At 37.7% G+C, this 21857-nt stretch overlaps 1 protein-coding gene and 1 long non-coding RNA gene across 3 annotated transcripts in view; one reads left to right on the top strand and one right to left on the bottom strand.

The window, feature by feature from the left end:
* Pex23 (tectonin beta-propeller repeat-containing peroxin 23) overlaps window positions 1–17699 on the top strand; it is a 693418-nt gene extending 675719 nt beyond the window's left edge. For both annotated transcript variants that reach the window (XM_090398408.1, XM_090398409.1), the window contains exon 21: window positions 16743–17699. In XM_090398408.1, coding sequence (XP_090254534.1) covers window positions 16743–16799 — 57 coding nt within the window. In that variant the 3' untranslated portion in view covers window positions 16800–17699. The remainder of the gene's footprint in view (window positions 1–16742) is intronic.
* Window positions 1–21857, bottom strand: part of LOC150102848 (uncharacterized) — a 219378-nt gene that overhangs the window by 52537 nt on the left and 144984 nt on the right. The gene's annotated exons all lie outside the window — the stretch shown is intronic.

The following is a 21857-nucleotide window of genomic DNA, read 5'->3' as shown; positions in this document are numbered from 1 at the left end:
TGTATCAATCCACCTACATCTTGGTCTTCCTCTAGGTCGTTTTCCTGCCAACCTGGCAGAGAACACTTGTTTTGCTAATCTTTCCTCTCCCATTCTGTTTAAGTGACCATACCACCTGATATTAGCTCTGCTAACACATTCCTGGATGTTAACAATGTCAAGTTCTTTCTTATTATCCTCGTTTTTAATATGATACTACCATTGATGCCCCTAATCTTTCTCAGGACTCTCATATCTGTGGTCTCTAGTCTTTGGTCAAGTGTTTTATTTCTAACCCAGCTCTCAGATCCATAAGTTAAAATTGCCTTGAATACTGTTGTATACAGCTAATTTAGTGTTTTCACTAATTTCTCTCTTATTCCATATGAATTTATATAGTTGACTTCCTACCAGACCAGCTTTGTTGATTCTTTTGTCTATTTCCATATATTTAATTTACAATTTTCACTAAAAATCATTCCTAAGTAGCTTAAATGTTTTATTTATTCTATAGGTTCTCCACTCACAATGCAGTTGATAATTTCATTCTCTGTCTTGTTATTGCTGACCTTCATACCATATCTATTATAACAGTTATTCAATTTAGTGAGGAATCTTGCAGACTTGTAGTGGATTTATTTAGAAGTATAACATTGTCTGCATAAAGCAAAGAGCTGAGATTAACATCTCCAGTTTGGTTATCAGTTTTAATACCCATTTTCTTCATAAAGTGATCCATATAGATAATGAATAACAGAGGGGATAATGTACATCCTTGTCTGACACAACATTAAACTATCTTTCTGTACTTCCTTCAGTTCTAACTGCTGACTTACATCTCAAATAAAGACTAAGTATTGCTTGATATAATGCCCCATTGACACCTTATATAACTACAGCGTTTTGAAGAGCTTTTCTCTTGGCACCTTGTCATATGCCTTTTTCAGGTCTACAAAACTAAAACACACATCTTTGTTATATTCCTATGATTTCTCAACTATTTGTTGTAAAGTGAAAATCTGATCCTTACAGCCTGCCTCTATTTGGCCTGAATCCAGCATGTTCTTCAAGCTTCCACAATCCTTCTCAACCGTTTCTCAAGTATACTTACATAAATCTTGCAGGAACACTCAGTAGAGAAATACCTCTGTAATTCTCACATTCAATTTTATTTCCTTTTTATATATGGGTACTATGAGAGCCCTACTCCAATCATCTGGAAATCATCCCTCTGTTCAGGCCTTCTGACCTATGCAGTGCATGCACTGTAAGACTTTTATACCTCCACACTTGAGCATTTCTGGTCGATTATCATCGGCTCTTGCTGCCTTTCCACATTTTAGGCCTCTAATGGCTTTTTCTACTTCGCGTATGTTAAAAGTTTATTTTTCACTTGGTCAGACTATAATAAATTTAATTTAATCCTTTATCCAAGTGTGTGCAAACAAAGTTTGCACCTGAAAGTATCTCCATGACTGGGGTAAAGTGGTACAACACCACTTTACCCAAGTGGAGATACCAGGCAGAAGCATTAGCAAGGTCATCTCCTCTTATAGGAACTGCCAAACGGTGTGCCACCTTTTTATTAAATTACTCTGGATTTAAAGAAAGATGTTAAAAGTTTATTTTTCACTTGGTCAGACTATAATAAATAGAAACTAGTCTGGGTAGTGGCCCTTCCCTTAATGCATAACATTATACATATCTGCAAAGAGATGTGTTTTGCATTATGGGAGATACTGAGATAGAAATGTTGGTAGCTTGCTCCACCTTTGCAAGGAGTTGCACCACTTTACCCCAGTCCTGAAGATTCTTTCAGGCATAAACTTTGTTTGCACACACTTGGATAAAGGATTAAATTAAATTTATTATAGCCTGACTAAGTGTAAAATAAACTTTTAACATCTTTCTCTAAATCCAGAGTAATTTAATAAAAAGGTGGCACACCATTTGGCAGCTCCTATAGGAGGAGATGACCATGCAAATGCTTCTGCCTGGTATCTCCCCTTGGGTCAGGCTCCCACAGAAGAGACCTCAATAATGGTCGAAACTATTCTGGGTAGTGGCCCTTCCCTTAATGCATAACATTATACATATCTGCAAGGAGATGTGTTTTGCATTATGGGAGATACTGAGATAGGAGTGTTGGTAGCTTGCTCCACCTTTGCAATGAGTTGCCCAGTGTTGTACCACTTTACCCCAGTCCTGAAGATACTTTCAGGCACAAACTTTGTTTGCACACATTTGGATAAAGGATTAAATTAAATTTATTATACTTCAAGTATGGATGTGTATTCCTGACTGCATCCCTGTTGGCTATTTTTTTTTTACCACTGTGCTGTCATTGATTGTTTCATTTAGCAATTTTTCAAAGTAATTACTCCATACTTCAAGGATATCTTTTTCTCCAGTTTTCATGTCACCTTTATTATCTCTAATTCCTTTCAGCACTCTTTTCTCCATTTCTGAGCTTCTTCAACAACCTCCAGAATATCTTGCCACCTTCTTGATATTTATTTTCTATGTTCTTACCAAAGTCTTCCCATGACTTTTGTTTAGCTAGTTTTTACTCACTGCTTAGCTTTCTTACATTTGTCTCTGTATCCTCTAAGAGCACAAGCTGACTTATTTGCCAGGAACTTTTGATATGCTTTCTTCTTTTCCTTCACTACCTCTTTTACTTCCTGTGTCCACCATGGTGTTATGATTTTTCTATCTTTGCAGACAACCTCACCACATGCCTCTGGCTGAATCAATCAGTGTTTTCTTCAGGGCTTGCCACTGAATCTCCAAGGTTTGGTTCCTGTTCTTAAACTCTTTCATTTTTTCTTGAATAATGTTTGTGTATTTGAGTCTATAGTTTACATCCGAGAGCTGTGCAACTTTTATTCACTTTAGAACTTTCTTACATGTTCTTCTTTTCAGTATGAAATTCAATTTTATTCTGCTCAAGACTAAATGGTGATCACTTCCAATTTCAAATCCTCTGTACACTCTGGTGTCCTGCACCAGGGAAAAAACATCACTATCAACAAATAATATAGTCAATGAGACTTTTCTTATTCCTTGCCTCTTCTCTCCATGTGAATTTGTGCACATTTTTATGTTGGAACGTGGTGTTAGTAATAACCAGTCCATGTCCTGAGCAGAAATCCAAGAGGTATTTGCCATTATTATTAGCTTTGGTCTTTTCTCTAAATTTTCCTAAAATATTTTTGTATGTCTGACAATTATTTCCTGCTCTGCTATTTAGACCCTCAATAAGGACCAACTTTTCCTTCTTCATTGTTTCAGTTGCTTTCTCTAAATCCTCAAAAAATTCCTCCACTTCTATCTTGGTAGAACCTTCTGTGGGACGAGGCACAAATAAGTCTCATTGTCCAGTTCCCCATTCTGATATTTGCCCACCTCACTCTACTTGGGACTGTCATTCAAGAAGATTAGCCTCGTATTTAGTGTTGAATACCATGGCTACTCCTTTTCCTTGATTGTCATTGTCTAAATATAACATTTTGTAATTATTGCTTAGAAAGCTCTCACCAGTTTGTCTTTTTTTTCGGTCACCCCTATTATGTCGATCTGGTACTTTTCTAATTCCTCAGCTAGCTCCATTTCTTTGCCATTCAGGCTTCTTATGCTGATAGTACTGATCTTGAACTCTGGTGATGTTGAGTTAGGGTGCGTTTTAGGATTTGTTCTAGTAGCTGCCTTTTCACTATTTGTCCTAGTTCCCTGGCGAAAACAACGGGGGCCTTGTTTAACTGGGCAACATCCCAGCCTGCATGAAATTCTGTCGTGTTGTACCATCATTTTGTATTTTGGTTTAAGCCAATAAGAATACAATTTGTTCGGCTAAATCTCAAATCGCCAGCCCATCCTCATTCGTTCAGTATCCAGGTGCACCACGAGAAGGTGAGGATTGGACATTAGGTCAGAAGCCTTGATCGGTTCTCCGCATTCTTGTAAAGGCTATGTGGAGGTCTCCTCTCAGTTATGTAGCTTTGACCCTTAAGCGCACCCAATGTGTGGAAGTGATTAAAAAATATTTAAAGGATGCAACATCAGAATGTGTCCTTAGAGTTCGAAGAATAAATAGAGTAGGAATGAAATGGATATGTAATCTAATTAAGCAAGAGATTCATAAGAAAAAGATCATGTGGAAAGAATACTGTGTGCATAAGGGTGATGTCAGTTATGATAATTATAATCAGCAGGCCAAATGAGTCAAGTGTTGTACTGAAAGCTAAGTCTGAGTATAAAAAGAACTGACTCTGCAAGTTAAAGACAACCCAAAAGAATTGTATTGTTATGCTGCAAGTAAAAGAAAGAATGAATGAATGCAGACTGATGTATCCAATCACTCAGAAGTTCAGGAGTGGTGGTGAAGATTTTGAAAAAGTTGTTAGGGCTCGTGTTCAGAAATGGGTTGACAGAGAATCTCTACTTTGTAACGAACAGCATGGGTTTACTAAGAGAAGGTCATTTTATCAACTTGCTCACATTCTGTAATAATGTTACCTGAGTTAGATAAAAGGGGAATGAATACACCATGATACTTTTGATTTTTGCTAAGGCTGTTGACAGAATACAGCATGGACGACTGTTGTATAAATTTGAGAATATAGGATATGATTATTATTTATTTAGAGTATGGCTCACACATGAAAAGTTACATTAATCCTTAATATATATGGACATAGTAATAGACATATGTACAATAATAAGACATAATACAGTCATAAAAGAGACACTCAAGAATAGGCTACAACTGAATGTCTAGGTTGATTATCCAGTCGACTGCAATTGGTGTAGCATGGGATGATCCACATTCACACCTGGGTGAGGCAATCATGCCCCATTTGTAAAGGTGATCTGCACATCTGCCATGGTTGGTGCGGATTCAGTTAAGGGCAGACCAAGTTTTCCGAGGTAGGTCAAAACCCGAAGGTATCTGTGTTGGGTCCACTAATTCATGGAAGATCCCTGTTGAAGTGTTACACCAGGACTCTTTCCACTTCTCCTTCATGCTGAAACTTGTCTCTGCAAGATTTTTTGCTGTTAAGATTGGAGGATGCCTTGACTTTAGCCTGTTTATTTCTAGGGGTGGGATGTCTTCATGGATTTCCATGATTTTGCTGTATTCATGTAGAAGAAAGTTGGATCTGCGGGTGTGTGGAGGCAGGATGTTGCTTAGCACTGGGAGCCAGTAGGTTGATGTTGATTTTACAGTTCCAGAAATAAGGCGCATAGTGGTGTTAAGCTGGGCATCAACCAAATACACATGGGCGCTGTTCAGCCATACGGGTGAGCAGTATTCAGCTGTAGAGTAAACGAGGCCAAGAGCAGTGCAACAAAGCGTTGTTGCTGAGGCACCCCAAGTTGTTCCACATACAGGGTGTTCGGGATAAATTTGACAGTTTCGTAAGGAAAAAGAAAATCTTCTTTGTATCTATTAAATTTAATGAATTGACAAAAAAAATTACAGGCAGAGTTAATTACAATACTATCAACAAGATTTACTCAAAATAACCACCATTAGCATCGATCACAGCTTCAATTCTGCTTCGGAACCTCGAACAAGCTGATGCTACAGTCTCCCTGGGAAGGGCCGCAAAAACTGTTTTAATTTTATCCATTAACTGGGCTTTTGTATTACTGGAAGTGCGATTGGTGTCTTTTTCAACTGCGCCCCATACAAAATAATCCATGGGGTTAAGGTCTGGGGAGTTTGGAGGCCAAACATTTGGACTGGTGAAGTCGTAGAAATTTTCAGACAACCATTTTTGACTTTTCCCAGAGGTGTGGCAAGGGGCCGAATCCTGCTGCCATACATACGGCCTACCATTGGCTACCCTTGTTATCCAGGGCTTGACTACAGTTAGCAACTCCACGAACAAAGCCCGAATTCCAATGCCAGGGTTCTTCAACACCTGTTCCTGCAGATTTGCGAGGAATTCTGCTGTACGAACGCAATCAGATCGTCTGCTAGGGATCTTTCTTCTTGCTACATCCTCGTAGTCACCATTGCAAGTCTCTAGTTCATGCCTGATTGTTTTTACTGTATTCAGGGAGCATTGGGCAGCAGTCGTAATATCCTTATTTTGATGGCGGGCACAAATCATCATGATACAAGTTATTCTCTTCCATGATTCAGGTGGGTTCCAGCTATCCATCCTTTCTGACATCTTGTATATGAATGAAGAAGGGTCCAAACTTTTAAATGAAGAGAAGTGTGTGTTAATACATGTAACTTACGGAAAAATATAATTAATTATAAATATGTCAAATTTATCCCGAACACCCTGTAGTTTCTGCAGTATATTGTTTCTTGTTTTTCGCTTGGATGCTGTGTTAATGAGATGTGGTTTAAAAGATAATGTTCTATCTAGAGTGACACCCAGATATTTAAGGAATCTGTTGTAGTGTAGCAGTTCGTGGTTGAAGTAGACCATGAGTTCTTTGTTTGCCTGGTTATTGTCCAGGTGGAAGCATGAAACTTCTGTTTTGCTAGGATTTGGGTATAATCTCCATTTGCTGAAGTATTCTTCTGGGACTGCAAGGTCATTTGTTAGTGTATCTTCCATTGTAGTAAAATTGGTGTGTCTGGTGGCTAGAGCAATGTCATCAGCATAGCAAAACTTCTTGGAGGCTGTATTAGGCAAATCTGCGATGTATAAGTTAAAAAGGAGGGAAGCCAGAACTGACCTTGTGGTAGTCCATTATCCAGTGTTCTTTGTTTACTTTTGTTCTCATCCATACACACTTGGAACAGGCAGTTGCTTAGCATGTTATCAATTAATTATGCTATTGTTTTGCATGGGACTGCACGGAGCAACTTGCAGACTGCGCTATACCTCCAGACTGTGTCATAAGCTGCGGTAAGATCTACAAAAGCTACAGCTGTTTTCCGGCATTGTTGGTAGCCTGCCTCTATATGTGTGGTGAGTAACAGAACCTGATCACAGCAGCTTCATTTATGTCTGAATCTTAGGATATGATTATAAACTATTGGCATGGAAAAGAGGTTGACAGACTGACATATCAAAAAATATATAGGGGGAGGTGAATCTGCAAGATTTAATGTAACCAGTGGTATGCCTCAAGGATCAGTCCTTGGTCCATTTTTATTCAATCTGTACATAAATGACATTGGGAAAGATTTGACATGTGACATACAGCTATTTGCTGATGATGCAAAGATAAGTTGGGTAATTAGAAGTGCTGCTGATATGCAGTACTTGCAGAATTATTTGAATAGTCTGGAATTGTGGAATATCATAATGGTGGGATTATGCTTGAAGAAATTGATCAGGCTAGGGTTCTTACAGTTTTAATAGACAGAAGTTTAAGTTTGAGAGTCACATGGCAAAAATTGTAACACAACTCAGAGAATAATTCCAATTCCAAAATGAACCTTGACATGTAAAGAAAAAAGTCATTTTGCCTCTTTTCAAGACTTTGAGTAAGACCATTTTAACTATTATGTGTAGGTCTGGTCTGCTGGTTTCTGTGGTAATTCTGATCCAGTAGAGAGTGTCAAAAATGATATTAGGATTGTGGAGGGTAGATTGAAAATTTGTAGACTGTCGACACTTGCGCAAACAGAATAAAGTAGGGGTGATATGGTTGAGACTTACAAACTTCTGAAAGGGTTACACAGAATTTAATTAAATGGAATTTTTCATTTTTTGGAGGGTGAAGAAAGGATGTGAGGGCATCCTTGAGAATGTATGATGTCAAGAAGGGGGTGAGGACTAGATTTTTCTCTCAGAGTGGTGCATGATTGGGATGGACCGCTGTTGGGTGTTGTGTGTGAAAGTAGCATGAATGACAGGAACAGGTATGAGCAGCTGGTGCGAATAGTATGGCCTCCCTCGAGGTCTCTCTTAATAATAATAATGTTAGTATTAATAATCAAATTCACTTGATTCTATTGAATTCATTATTTTTTTCCATCGATACTTTCAGTTGCAAATGGATCAGAGAAGGCATTAATATCATGCAAAAATGAACACATTACTCATTAATTAGATATACAATCAGTTGTTATAGACCACCTGCAAAAACTGTGTCTGAATGTATTGTCATAAGCAGATTCAAATAAATAAATGGCCATCCAAATGTTCCCAAGTATCTATATTATAATGATTGGTTTATTAAACCAATCTGAATTTTTCAAAATAAGAAATAAAATATAAAAAGTCAAAGCATAACCAGTTATTTTTTTAAGGTTTTAATTTTTGCTGTCCCCAGACATTGCCTTAGTTTCATAGTGGATTATAATGGTCATGACTAGAGAGAAAGTTGTAAACTTTCCCTCTAGTCTCTAGTCCTCATCCCCTTCTTGACATCTTACATTCTCAAGGATGCCCTCACATCCCTTCTTCACCCTACAAAAAATGAGAAAGAGAGGATAGCAGGTGGACTGAAGATTGGCAATTTGTTTTGTAAGCCTCAGAGTCAGACACGATCAATAGCTCCTGAAACCTTTCCATGGCACATATCCAGTGGTGGGTAATATAGGTTAAGAGCCCAGCTGCGAATCTTGATTGGTAGGATCCATATAGTAGTCACTGATTAAGTGATAAGCATCTAGGTAGTGTAGAAGTTGATTGTTGTTAATTTTCTCCATTATGTCGGTAGCATTTCAATGAAAGATTGTAGAAACGGTAGATGACAGGTGTTCGTTCTAGCACAACATTTGCGTTCATTTGGAGATATGCCATCCTGACTAGAATACTCAAGTGTCCCAGATGTTTAGTATTATTCTCATGTCTTTGCTGAAACACCACAAGAGGCATATGGTGCCCAGTTTCTGGTATGATAGGAGGTAATTTCTTATCTGTGCACGAGTTGGAAGAAAAGATTGATATTAGGAGAGTTGTAGTAACAGTGGTGTCATCTTGACGAGATGTAGATGAAAAAAAGTTGCATTCATTGGCTTTTAGAACAGACCAGAAGGCACATCTTCCTGGACAAGGGGAGGTTTCTGCCATTGGCCTTTATGAAGTTAAATTTGGATGAGTTTGCTGATGGCTGTTTTGCAGTTATTGCATGCTGCATGCAGTAAGCAGAGTTTTTTTGTTTTGTTTTTTCTTCCCATCACTTGCTTTCTTAGTGAAGAATTTATGGATATACACTTTCTGTTGAACCAGGACTTTTAAAGTAGACAAGAATTCTGGAATAGAAATGAAAATCTTCATGTCAATGATAATTTCTCTGACTTGGTCTGAAGAGTGGAAGCAATAGTTGGACAACAGATAGAAAGTTCTGGATGTCATCACTTCATACTATTGTAGTGTCAAAGGACATAAGGTTGGAAGGAAGAGATTTGCATTACTGAAAAGAGAGATTAAACTGTTTATAAAGAGAGATTGTGTGTATTGCAATTGTAGAATGAGTTATCAGGAATTCAGATAGGCAGATGTAAAGTTTGTGTGAGGTAATTGCTTATTACAAAACTTCTGCATCTCTTCTAAATGAGATGAATGTTAATGAACAGAGCAAGGAAACCTTCAGCCAAAGGAATTCTAAATCAGATACTCTCTGATAAGCACTGTTAGATCTCACAAAGGGACAGGTGGTGCCCTTGTGGTGAAAGGAATTGTGAAGTGTGTAATTTGGACATTGGATTGGCTCATGTAGCTGCAATTCAGAATTTCTGGTTTGGATGAATAAAAGTGATGATGTACATCATTTATGTTAATATTTATGCCACAGGTGTTTGTGAAGTGGATTTGAAAGCTAGTTTTTTGTTGAGAATGTGGCATATTTTGTGTATTGTGCTTTGAAATTAATTAAATTTCAGATTGCAATGTAAATGGTAATATTGTATATTTCATTTTTGGTTCAGGGTTACGTGAAACGACAGAGTGGGGACATGCAGTGACATGACACCCATACAGAGAGTGACTAGTCTCTTTGCCATAAGGTGAACTCAACAGTGCCTCCCAAATACCACTGCTCAGACTCAGTCTTCAGGTATAACTCAGCAGAGTATGAGGCAGTGGGATCATTCACAATCTGACCAGAAGGCCTCCAGACTTGTTACTGACAAGTTTGAGCCAGTGTGCTATCAGGTGGTTGACTTGCAGCACCACCACGTTTACACCCTCAAAATGGAGGAAATTTTCAGTATGTTTGGCATGCTTTTGAAGGATATTATGCACACTGCATGCTGGAGGAAGAAGAAAATCCAGAACCCCCACTCCATAGGCCAAACATGGCTTTCATTCCTTCAGGCCTCTAATAAGCCAGATACCAATGCTTCATCGGAAGATAAAAGTCATCCACTACCCATGGGTACTGACACTTCCTTCAACTAGAAAGATATCCATTTGTAGTAGGAATGCCCTCAGGGCTAACAAGAGTCTTTTTTGTGGAAACTGCCCATACCATGGAAAGGCAAGATTAAAATAAACAGGAGAGGCTGCATATTTTGCAAATCACTTGCCCATTAATGGCCCAGTGGAGCTAAGTAGTATTGGTATGCTGCACAAACTGATCTTATAATTTACTGTTAAAAAATAAATAAAGTGAATATGTGCAATTTCTTACTATTAAGAGCAAAACAGAATAACAATAAGCATACCTCTCTTATATAACTGGAATGATTAACTCCAAGATTTAAGATAAATACTCGAGTTAAATTATAATGATGTTTTTAGAGAAAAAAGGACCCTTGTGATGTTTTATACTTCTTAGAGAAGTATTAAGAAGATTATCCCAAAGAATAAGATAGCTGAAATGGTAGAGAAAGTGGATGAGAAGTAGTTTCTCTGCACTGTATGAATTTTTGACCAGCAACTACTCTTGTTACCATGTTTACAGGAGGGGTGATGATCAGTTCAGTATTGAGGTCTAATCAGTGGGAGCCAGACCCAGAAGAGATGCTAAAGTTGAATGCAGAAGTCATATATTTCCTATATACAAGTGGTGAAAAGGTGTAACACCTTATTATTAAAATACTCTGGATTAGAGCAAGTTGTTGAAAGGGTTGTAAATTAATTAAAGATACCAAGAAATTATATTTATGACCTCAATAAAGGTCAAAACTGGTCTGGGTAGTGGCCCCTACTCATAATGCATAGCATAATGCACACTAAAAAAGGGATATGTGCTTTGCACTGTGGGAATACCAAGGCAATTAATGTAAAATTATTAGCCTGTATATACATATAGCTTAGTCATGAAGACACTTCACATGCAAACTTCGTTTGTTTACACTTGGATGAAAGATTAAACAAGAACATAATTTGATTGGCTTATAACTTCTGTCTTGGAGTTTCCTTTATGAAATTGTTTTGCTCTCTTTCCACTCCTGTGGCACTTTTCCAGAATTGAGGCTCAAATTAAACTACCTTGATCAGAGGAGATGCCAATTCCCTTGCACATTCTTCTAATATATTGGCTAATATGCTTTCTAATCCCATGGCCATGTTTGCATTAAAGTTCTGCAGTACATCTACCTCTATTCTTCCATCTGTCATTGGGCTATCTCAACCTGAATGGTACATACTTGCAAAATTATCACTCAGTAGCTCAACTATTTCATTTGCTGCTGTTAGTGCTCCGCCAGAAGCATTTGTTAAATTTATTCTTTCTTTTATTCATGCATTCATTTATTTTTCCTTCATTCTTGCCACATAGCAAAAAAACTCTTTGGGATTTCATTTGGCTTTATCAGCTAGCTGCCTCTCATAATTAGCTTTGGGCTTCTTTTTCTTCTTGGCTGTGCCTTGTAGTGCTTGGACTTGCTAATCATCATAGGAATTATAAAATCTATAATTCCTATCATAGATTTTTCTTCTTCTGCTTAATGATGCTATTTATCCTCCTGACTATGGGTATACAGTCTGATACAGCTTTCTTCAAATATTCCTTTCACTACTGACATCTCTCCCCTCCAAATTCTGATCCCACAGCCAGGGCTGCCGAGAGAAATTTTCAGGCCCGTGACAAGTCTGTGGTCCAGGTTTCACTTAAGAAAGTGCATCACTTTTGTTTAATAAAAAAAAGTCATATTAAACATTTATTTACAAAAAGTGTACAATAAATTAAAAATTCGATACATTACATACCATACAAAATACAAACATTAAATAAAAAGAGAATTTTTAAATTTTTATTGCCTCATCCACTTCCTCACTTTATGGTTAGCACACAGCCTACACTATACAGTTGCACACTTTACAAACGATCACAAAACCTTCATCTATCAAAATACTAACAAGAACGAAGCATTCTGGCAGGAAACATTACCGTGAATGCAATTACTAGCTAGCGCAACCGACTGCAACAACCTTGCACGAACGCCTATTGACGTCATCACCCGCTATAACTACAGCAATCTGTGCTGAAAGAATCAATGTCTTTTGGACACTCACAACGAGCTAAAGAGTATAGCCGTCTGTCTAAAACAAAACACAGTATCATTCTCGATATGCCATTATCCTTTATCATTGTTGTATTATTACAAGAATTAAAACCATCCATTATAAACACAGTTATGTGACACGTCAGGGCCCTTTTCGATGCTGGGCCCATGACAAAAGTCTCAGATGTCACCCCCCTCTTGGTGACCCTGCCCACAGCATGTAAACTGATTCTGCAGTTTGCCATAATCACCTGCTTTGTAATGCCACGCATACCTTTCTAACAATTCATTGGTTCATAAGAATTAATGGGAAGCAGTTAATTGTTTTTAACAAACACGTGAACATCAAATTTTTGTATTGATGAAGAAAGGTAAATAAAATTTAAACCTCATGTTTCTATCCATCGATCAATTCACTAGACATCAATAAATGCCCGGTGATATGCTGCACCAGTCCTGTTGAATGCAGCTATCTCATTGATGGTCTATCCCTTCCTCTTTTTCCATAAACTTTACTTTTTATTACTGTTTTGAGAAGTCATCCTTTCAGTATGTCCAAAGTATTTCAACTTTCCTCTGTCACTATCCTTAAGGAGCCTTAAAGTTCTGCCTATCCTTTCCAGCACTCATCCATTTGTCTGCCTTTCAGTATATGATATCCTCAGAAGCAGCTATCCTTTTCCTATCAATATCTTTAGGTTCCAAGTCTCACATCCATTAGTCACCATTGGAAAAACAGCTGCTTCCAAAATTTGCTTTGTTTTCATGGAGATAGAGCCATCCTTACAGATTTTAGACATGTCTCTGGCAGTTGTTTTAACCATTCCTAATCTTCTTCTGACATCTTCACATTAATAATAGATCCCAGGTACTTGAACTTGCTGACTTTTCCCATTAAGGTACACTTGTTTCTCAGGAACTTCTGTGTCTGTATTTCTTTAGAGAAGCATAATCTTTGTCTTCTAGGATTGAGCTGAAGTCCTCTGTTCTTACTGATCTTGTTAACTTTATCAAGAATTTGTCCCAGTTCTTTTCCTTGTCATTACAAAGGAGCACTGTATCATCAGCATACCTCAGATTACTGATCAATCTACCACCTATCCTAATTCCTGTCTTAATCCCATCCAGTGCTAAATGCATGATATTCTCAGCATAGATGCTAAACAGGTGAAGAGAAAGTAGGCATCCTTGCCTTACTCCCTTTCCAACCTGAAGCCAATACCTGTTTTCACTGTACAATTTAACTATTAACCTGATAGTGTGTTGAGGAAAACTCAGTACTTTCATTACGTCTCACAGTTTCACATGCTGAACGCAGTTAAAAGCTTTAGAGCAGTCTAAGAAACACATTACCAGAGAGTCTGAATTCTTTATTCTTTTCTATGATCTGTCTAAAGGCAAAGGATCTGATCTATGGTACCCTTACCTTTCCTAAAACCTGCTTGTTCCTCAAGTATCTCTGCTTCAACTTTGGCCTTATTCCTAATTAGAATGATCTTTAATAAAATCTTGCTTGCATGAAAGATAAATTAATAGTTCCATAGTTCTTGCAGTCCTCCATATCACCCTTCTTATGTAGTGGTATGAAAACAAACTTCTTCCAGTCTCTAGGCCATGATTCCATATCCTTGTAATCAGTCTATGAAACAGTCTTATTCATCCATCCCCGTGGCCTTCATTAACTCGGCTGGGATTCCATCTGCACCTGGGGTCTTATTGCCATTAAGTTATTTAACTGCTCTTTCAAATCAGGGGGTGTGCCGGCCATATGTGCAATGTGCATGATGCACACAGGTGCCAAAGAGGAGGAAATACTTTAAAAAAAAAAACGTTTTTTTAAAGTGATTTTTTTATTGGAGGGGGGGGGGAGATAGGAGCGCCAACTAAAGTTTAGCACACAGGCACTGGACACTACTGGCGTGCTACTGGGTATAAGGGCGCCAACTAAAGTTTTGCACACAGGCGCCAGACACTACTGGCGTGCCCCTGTTTCAACTGATGCCTAAGTGGAAGAGGTTCCAAATCGAAATTTAATTTAACTGGTGAGAGGGCTCCTCCAAATTTTCTTTATCCTCTCTCTTCTACAGTTCCTCACATCATTATTTCCATTATTTCCTGTGAGTACTGCTCCATTGCTGTCTTTGATGACATTCAACTTGGGCACTTTAGGTCAAAAACTATATGAAACATGCTTTTATAATTGTGCCTCCTCATCTGGAACTATCGTTTCACATTTTATTAGTATAAAATTTTTTTTGTCCTGCCTGATGGCTGACTTCTCTATATAATCTCTTATATTCTTCAGTACCTGTATCTCTTCAAGCAGCTTTTCTTGATTAGATCTCATCTGATATCTATGGGTCTCTTTGACTACCTTGACTCCTTCTCAAAGCATTTCAGCTGAGTTCTCACAAGTTCCCAAAGAAGTTACAAGGGTGGTCTGAAAAGTTCTTGGCCTTGACCATAGATGACAATACTATCAACAAGATTTTTTTTTTCTAAGTTGGTACATCTGTCATAAGCATCCATGTGAAGTTAAAAGTCATTCTATCAATAGTTTGTTTAATACAGCTGTCTGAAGCAAAAGTGTTGTCTGTATCCCTTGAAATGGATAAAATTGGGTATTGTGCAGTTATAAAATTCTTTGTAAAAGAAGGTTTAACCCAAAAGAAATTCATTCGAAGTTCATACAAGTTTATGGGCACTCTTCTCCTTTGATTTTGACAATAGGCTGCCAATTTTAAACATGGCCATACCAACCTTGAAGATGATCCACGTGAAGGACATCCGAAAAGTGTAACACCAGAAATCACTGATCAAGTGATTATGATATTGGATGACCGGCAAGTCAAAGTGCGTAAAAAATTGCTGAGATTATAGGCATTTCAAAAGAACGTATAGGATATATTTTACATGAAGAATTACAAATCAAAAAGGTTTGTACAAGATAGGTGCTGCACTTGCTCAAAAAAACACACTCGCATGAAAATATCTGAACAGTGCTTGGAGCGTTTTAACAAGAATAAAGCTGATTTTGTGCATCAATTTATTACTATGGATGAGACTTGGATTCACCATTACACACCAGAATCCAAACAGCAGACAGAAGCTGGCTGGTTGTTCAGCACCAAAGAAGTTCCATCAGAAGGAAAGGTCATGGCATTGGTGTTTTGGGATGCTAAAGGCATTTTGTTTATTAATTATCTTGAAAAGTGTAAAACAATAACCGTGGAATATTATTCCAATCTTTTAACTAGACTAGACGAAAAAATTCCCAAGAAAAGACCCGGTTTGCAGAAGAAAAAAATCATCTTTCATTAGGACAATGTACCTACCCTCAAAGGTGTTTTGACAATGGGAAAATTAAGGTACATGTTCCAACACTATGAATTGCTGGAACATCCACCCTATTCCCCAGATTTGGCTTCTATCTCTTCCCAAAACTAAAACTCTTTCTCGCTGGTTAGCGTTTTTCTTCGAATCAAGAGGTGATTGCAGCTGTAGAGGGCTATTTTGCAGATCCTACTGAGAACCACTACAGGGACGGGATAATGGTGCTGGAGCATTGCTGGAATAACTGCATTAGTCTTAAGGGAGATTATGTTGAAAAATAAAAATAATTTTGAAATTATAAATTAATTTTTAGGCCAAGAACTTTTCAGACCACCCTCGTAATGTTTCCTCTACAAACCACTAGAAATTACTCTGACATCTAGTCTAGTTGGATGTACCTGACTTTGGAAGGTTTTGGAGTGTCTATCTTACTTTGACTTTACTAGGTGATGGTCAGTACCAAACAGTCTACTCCTGGACAAGTATGCAAATCAAAAATTCTTGTCTTCTACCATTGGAGAGCCAAGATGTAATCAACCTGGTGCATTGACCTGTCGTTGTTTAGATATCCAAATATAGGTCCATCTTGTGTGTTTCTGGAAGCAAGTATTGATAATAGCTAATCTGTTAGCATTGGCAAATTCTAACAGTCTTTCACCATGGGTGTTACGTTCACTCAGACCAAATATGTAATATTCAGGGCGAAACTCATTCTTTCCCACTTTTGCATTCAAGTGCCCTAAGATGTAAAGTGCATGTCTCCTTGGCTGGCTGGCAGGCCAAAACAGTCTGTCGCTTTCATAGATTTCCTCACTCTCGTCATCAGGCCTGCCTGCGTGGGATACCATGATTGACACATTGGTAGGATGAGCCTCAAATCTAATACAAAGTATGCTCACATTTGAATTTATTAATTTTAGATTTTTTTTTACCTAAATGTATTATTTCAATATCAACTAAAGAAAAAATGTGAAATGCAATCAAGTGCATTAATGTATTTAATGAAACATCCTAATAATTCCCCCCCCCTTTTTTTTTTCTTCCTTTACTCTAGGGTGGATGGAATTATATCAGTGTTAGAGGATGCCAGTTGGAACAATTAGTTCAATAATCAGAACTGCTCCATGGTTATCAATCAGTTGAGATTGACTTAATTTCTATAACTGTTGATCATGAAAAATTTCATGGAAGCAAATGCTTATAAATTGTGTATTTTTTTTAAATTCCTAGATGCTGAAAAATACACACAATCATTCTTATGACAGGTACAGTCTCAAAAGTCAGAACTGCTCAAGAACTGATAGTTTTTAGAAATACAGAATTCCTGCAAAAAATTAACTGAAAATCATAAATCATGTTACTGCTGTATATTACTTGTTGAAAAAAAGTTTCATTCATTCATACTTTTCTCATTTAATTTCTCTAGGAATGCCCAAATTAAATTCACATTATTAATTTCTTATCATTAATTCAGAATCTTCGCAATTTGCCTAAAAGGAAGGTACAGCAAATTTTTCACTTTTCAATATTTTAATATTATTTCATGTTTTTAAATATATGCTATCTAGAAGCATCCATTCCCTCATATTCTGGATTTGTGATTTTGTATATCATGATTTGTACCTGAATTTTAAAGTACTGTTATTCTACATATCTCTCTTGAAACTAAACCTGATAGATAACCTGTAGACTAATAAGTATTGTTTAATTAAAAGTTTCAGTTATGCCATGTTAAATGTGAATGGAAAACTAAGAAAATATAACTATTGAATTAAAACTGAGGGTACCAAACAAGTAGTTCGGTGTTATAAGTACAAATTCTGGTTCTTTTATCTGATAAATATTGTACTCTTCCCCTCCCCCCTTTTTAAATTGAATATCTAAAAAACCCAATAGTTATGATAACTAATAATTAAGGAATTGACAGCGTACACTAGAAATATAAATTAAATAAACTTTAATATATACTTTCCGATATTTCGGCAAACGTCACGTTGCCATCTTCTTGGGAACTTATTACAAAGACAAGTGCACACAAGTACTACATAACAGCAAATGAGAACAGAAGCTAGGAAGTTAACGTTTTCCTAAAGTCCTGATGGTGCCCCTGGCGGGCTATATTGGTAGTTCTTGGCTTTTGGGCTGAAGTTCTTCTGATAAATGTTTCCCAAATTTGGGGCAGTCTCATGCATCCAAATTTGTTGAGGTTTGGCATGTTCCTAAGGGCTGAAACTGATTCCATGAATAGTCTTTCATATTTGAACTTGCTGCGGTGTATTACTGTGGCTTTCTTCCATCTTATTCTGTGGAAAGTATCCAGAACGTGGTCTGCAAGCCCAGAGTGGCTGTACTTGTGAAATCGGATGTAATCCTTGTGTTCTGAAATTCTGATATTTGCTGTCCTGCCTGTTTGGCCAAAGTAGGACAGTTTACAGCTGCAAGGGACCTGGTATACACCAGGTAGGTCTAGGGGAAGTGGTTGGTCTTTAGTGGAGCGGATAAGGGATGCCAATTTTCTATGTGGTCTGTAACAGGTGGTCAAGTCATGTTTTTTTAAGATTTTGTTGATTTTTTCCGAGGTGCCTCGGATGTAGGGAATGGTGATGGATCTAGAGTAATATTTTTTGTGAAGGGGAGGGGGGGGTTGTGGATAACTCAGTTAAGTATTTTTTTGATTCTTTTTTGGGGGGGGGAAGCCATTGGCTAAGAAAGTGTCACGAATGTGATTTAGTTCAGTAGTTAGGGCTTGCTCATTAGAACAGATTATTTTTGCCCTGTTGAATAGTGTCTTAATAACTCCATATTGTTGTGAGGGGGGGGTGATGGGATTGTTGGTGAATGTATCTACCTGTATGGGTTGATTTTCTATAAACTGAGAAAACCAAGGTTCCGTCAGGTTGGCGGGTGACTAGTGTGTCTAGGAAGGGGAGGTTATTGTTTGCCTCTTTTTCCAGGGTGAACTTGATTCAAGGGTGTTGGTTGTTTAAGTGTGTTAGGAAGGAGAGGAGTGAATCTGAGCCATGTGGCCCAGATTCTCAGTTTATAGAAAACCCACCCATACAGGTAGATACATTCACCAACAATCCCATCACCCTCCCCCACAACAGTATGGAGTTATTAAGACACTATTCAACAGGGCAAAAATAATCTGTTCTAATGAGCAAGCCATAACTACTGAACTAAATCACCTTCGTTACACTTTCTTAGCCAATGGCTATCTCCCAAAAAGAAACCAAAAAATACTTAACCCAGTTATCCACAACCCACCACCCCCTCCCCTTCACAAAAAAGATTACTCTAGATCCATCACCATTCCCTACATCCGAGGCACCTCGGAAAAAATCAACAAAATCTTAAAAAAACATGACTTGACCACCTGTTACAGACCACATAGAAAATTGGCATCCCTTTTCTGCTCCACTAAAGACCAACCACTTCCCCTAGACCTACCTGGTGTATACCAGGTCCCTTGCAGCTGTAAACTGTCCTACTTGGGCCAAACAGGCAGGACAGCAAATATCAGAATCTCAGAACACAAGGATTACATCCGATTTCACAAGTATAGCCACTCTGGGCTTGCAGACCACGCTCTGGATACTCTCCACAGAATAAGATGGAAGAAAGCCACAGTAATACACTGCAGCAAGTTCAAATATGAAAGACTATTCATGGAATCAGCTTCAGCCCTTAGGAACATGCCAAACCTCGACAAATTTGGATGCATGAGACTGCCCCAAATTTGGGAAACATTTATCAGAAGAACTTCAGCCCAAAGGCCAAGAACTACCAATATAGCCCGCCAGGGGGCACCATCAGGACTTTAGGAAAACGTTAACTTCCTAGCTTCTGTTCTCATTTTCTGTTATGTAGTACTTGTGTGCACTTGTCTTTGTAATAAGTTCCCAAGAAGATGGCAACGTGACGTTTGCCGAAATATCGGAAAGTATATATTAAAGTTTATTTAATTTATATTTCTAGTGTACGCTGTCAATTCCTTATTATTATTATTATTATTATTATTTTGACACCTCCAGGGAGTCACAGACTCATCGAGGGAGAGTGTGCCGACAGCATCGAACGATTGGCTCCCTTCCAACTACTAACCGCGCTCAAACTTACTTAACTGAGCCATTAGTAGCAGAGGCTCTACCAATCGACCAACCTTTGCCGGCGATCCTTAAGTATTAGTTATCATGTATAACCAGCGTATAAGCCTCTCAACAAGAATAATGATCATCCAATAGTTATGTGTGTCAATCTAGTCCCTACATGTAATAAACATTCCATGATTTCATTGAGATATTCTTATTCATTATTTCTGAAGAGAGTTCTCTACACAGTTCCAGTTACACAAAAGAAAAATTAAGTTTCAGCTATGTAAAAAAAAAAAAAATTGATGTATATAATAATGTATAAACTGCTGTAATGCCAAAAATAAAATGTAACACAGAAAAAAAAACTGTATATGTAAAATGTGTGTACTGCTACATTTTATATAAATATACACACATTACATTCTACACAACTTACTATTGGATTTTATGGTATACAGTGCTTGCAGCATACACATCCTGGCAGTTATAAATGTGGGAGGTGAGAGACAAGGGAAAATTTAGAAAACGAGAAGAACTTTGTGATTTAGAAATTAGCACAATGAACCTTGGCAGTATTATGTCAAAAACAGATGAATATCAACCAAGAGAGACACGTATCATGATCAAGGGTGAAGAAAACGAGTAGCATATGAGTGAGAATATAAAAGTAGGAAGTGTAGTAGATTTGAAAGATGGTGTTGATTGTGAGACTGAATGTCAAGCAAGAGTAGGTAGCATGCAGAGAAAGATAGATATGCTGATAGAAGTAATGGAATGTATCAGTAATGAGTTGAGAAACGTGAAAGAAGAGATTAGGAGACAGGAAAGAACGAATGCAAAATTTATCAGAGTAGGAGTGAGGAAGAGTTGAGGGAATGAGAGAAAGGCGAGACAGTGCAGGAGCCAGGGATGGAGAGATAACAGGATCGCAGATAATGAGAGAACAATGGGAGAAAGTGTGTCAGAAGAGAGAGAGAGAGAGAGGGATGCAGGTGAACAAGGAAGAAACAGAGTGGAAAGAGATGTGATGTATAATGACTTAAACTGTGGTGTGCAAGATAAAATGCTAGTAGTGTCTGCCTGAAGGAACAATAGATAGCATGACTGTCATTTAAGCGAGGTGAAAGAGTGACTGAGAAAATTGTGACTGTGGGCACTCTTACCACTCTCCACACAAAAAATGTGGTCTGCACACCTCTACTAACCACACTCTTACACAACTTCCATGGCCTCTAGTTTTATGACTATTTGTCATATTGAAAAATTTTCACTTGCATCAATTTTTTAAAACCCCTTTAATATCTTAAAAGTTTCTATCATGTCACCTGTTTTCAACCCTATCCTTGTAGGGAGTATTCCACAGACCTGTCACATTTATGGTATTATGGATAATACAGTAAATTATTATAATAGGGAATGAATTACATGTAATCCTATCAATTATAGTTATGCATGTACATATTTTTGATTAGCTTTGGTTAAAAAAAGGGGGAGGTGGATTGTGAATAAATCTCCCTGTACCACAGCACTGCACAGGCTCATGAAAACATGGTAAAATATGAATTTGAAAATAGTGGATAAGGGAAATCATTTGCAAGAATTTTCAATCTTACATCTGTATAAAAATTTTAATTTAGGACATTTAATTGGTATAGATGCTTAAATGTTGATTATCGTTCACGTGGCTGTTCACAGGAGGAAACATAAGTAATATCTTTATTCATTTGATAAAGTATTAGACCAGTATTTCATCTTCATCACCAAGGCATGCATGCAAACTCACCAGTAGGAAGACAACAAAGGTCAAGGGTAAAAGGCAGGATCCTAAAGTCCTAGCAGGTACCTTCTATTATTACAGTGATGGAATCTTGCTTTTTCTCCTGAAAGTCTCAAAATGATTGCTCCCAGATTCTGAGTAAGGTGAGGCAACCACTTCAGTGTTCTCAGAATTTAAACAGATGACTGCCTCACCTTGCCTTACCTTACTGAGAATCTAGGAGCAGTGGCATAGCTAGAGCTTTTGCCACTCCTCTCAATACACACCAAAAATATACAAAAAGTCAAAACGACATATA

This window comes from Typopeltis vanoorti, chromosome 9 (assembly GCF_054136105.1).
Source record: "Typopeltis vanoorti isolate ZY-2024b chromosome 9, IOZ_Tvanoo_1.0, whole genome shotgun sequence".
NCBI lineage: Eukaryota > Metazoa > Arthropoda > Arachnida > Uropygi > Thelyphonidae > Typopeltis > Typopeltis vanoorti.
This window is presented reverse-complemented; position numbering and strand designations above follow the sequence as displayed.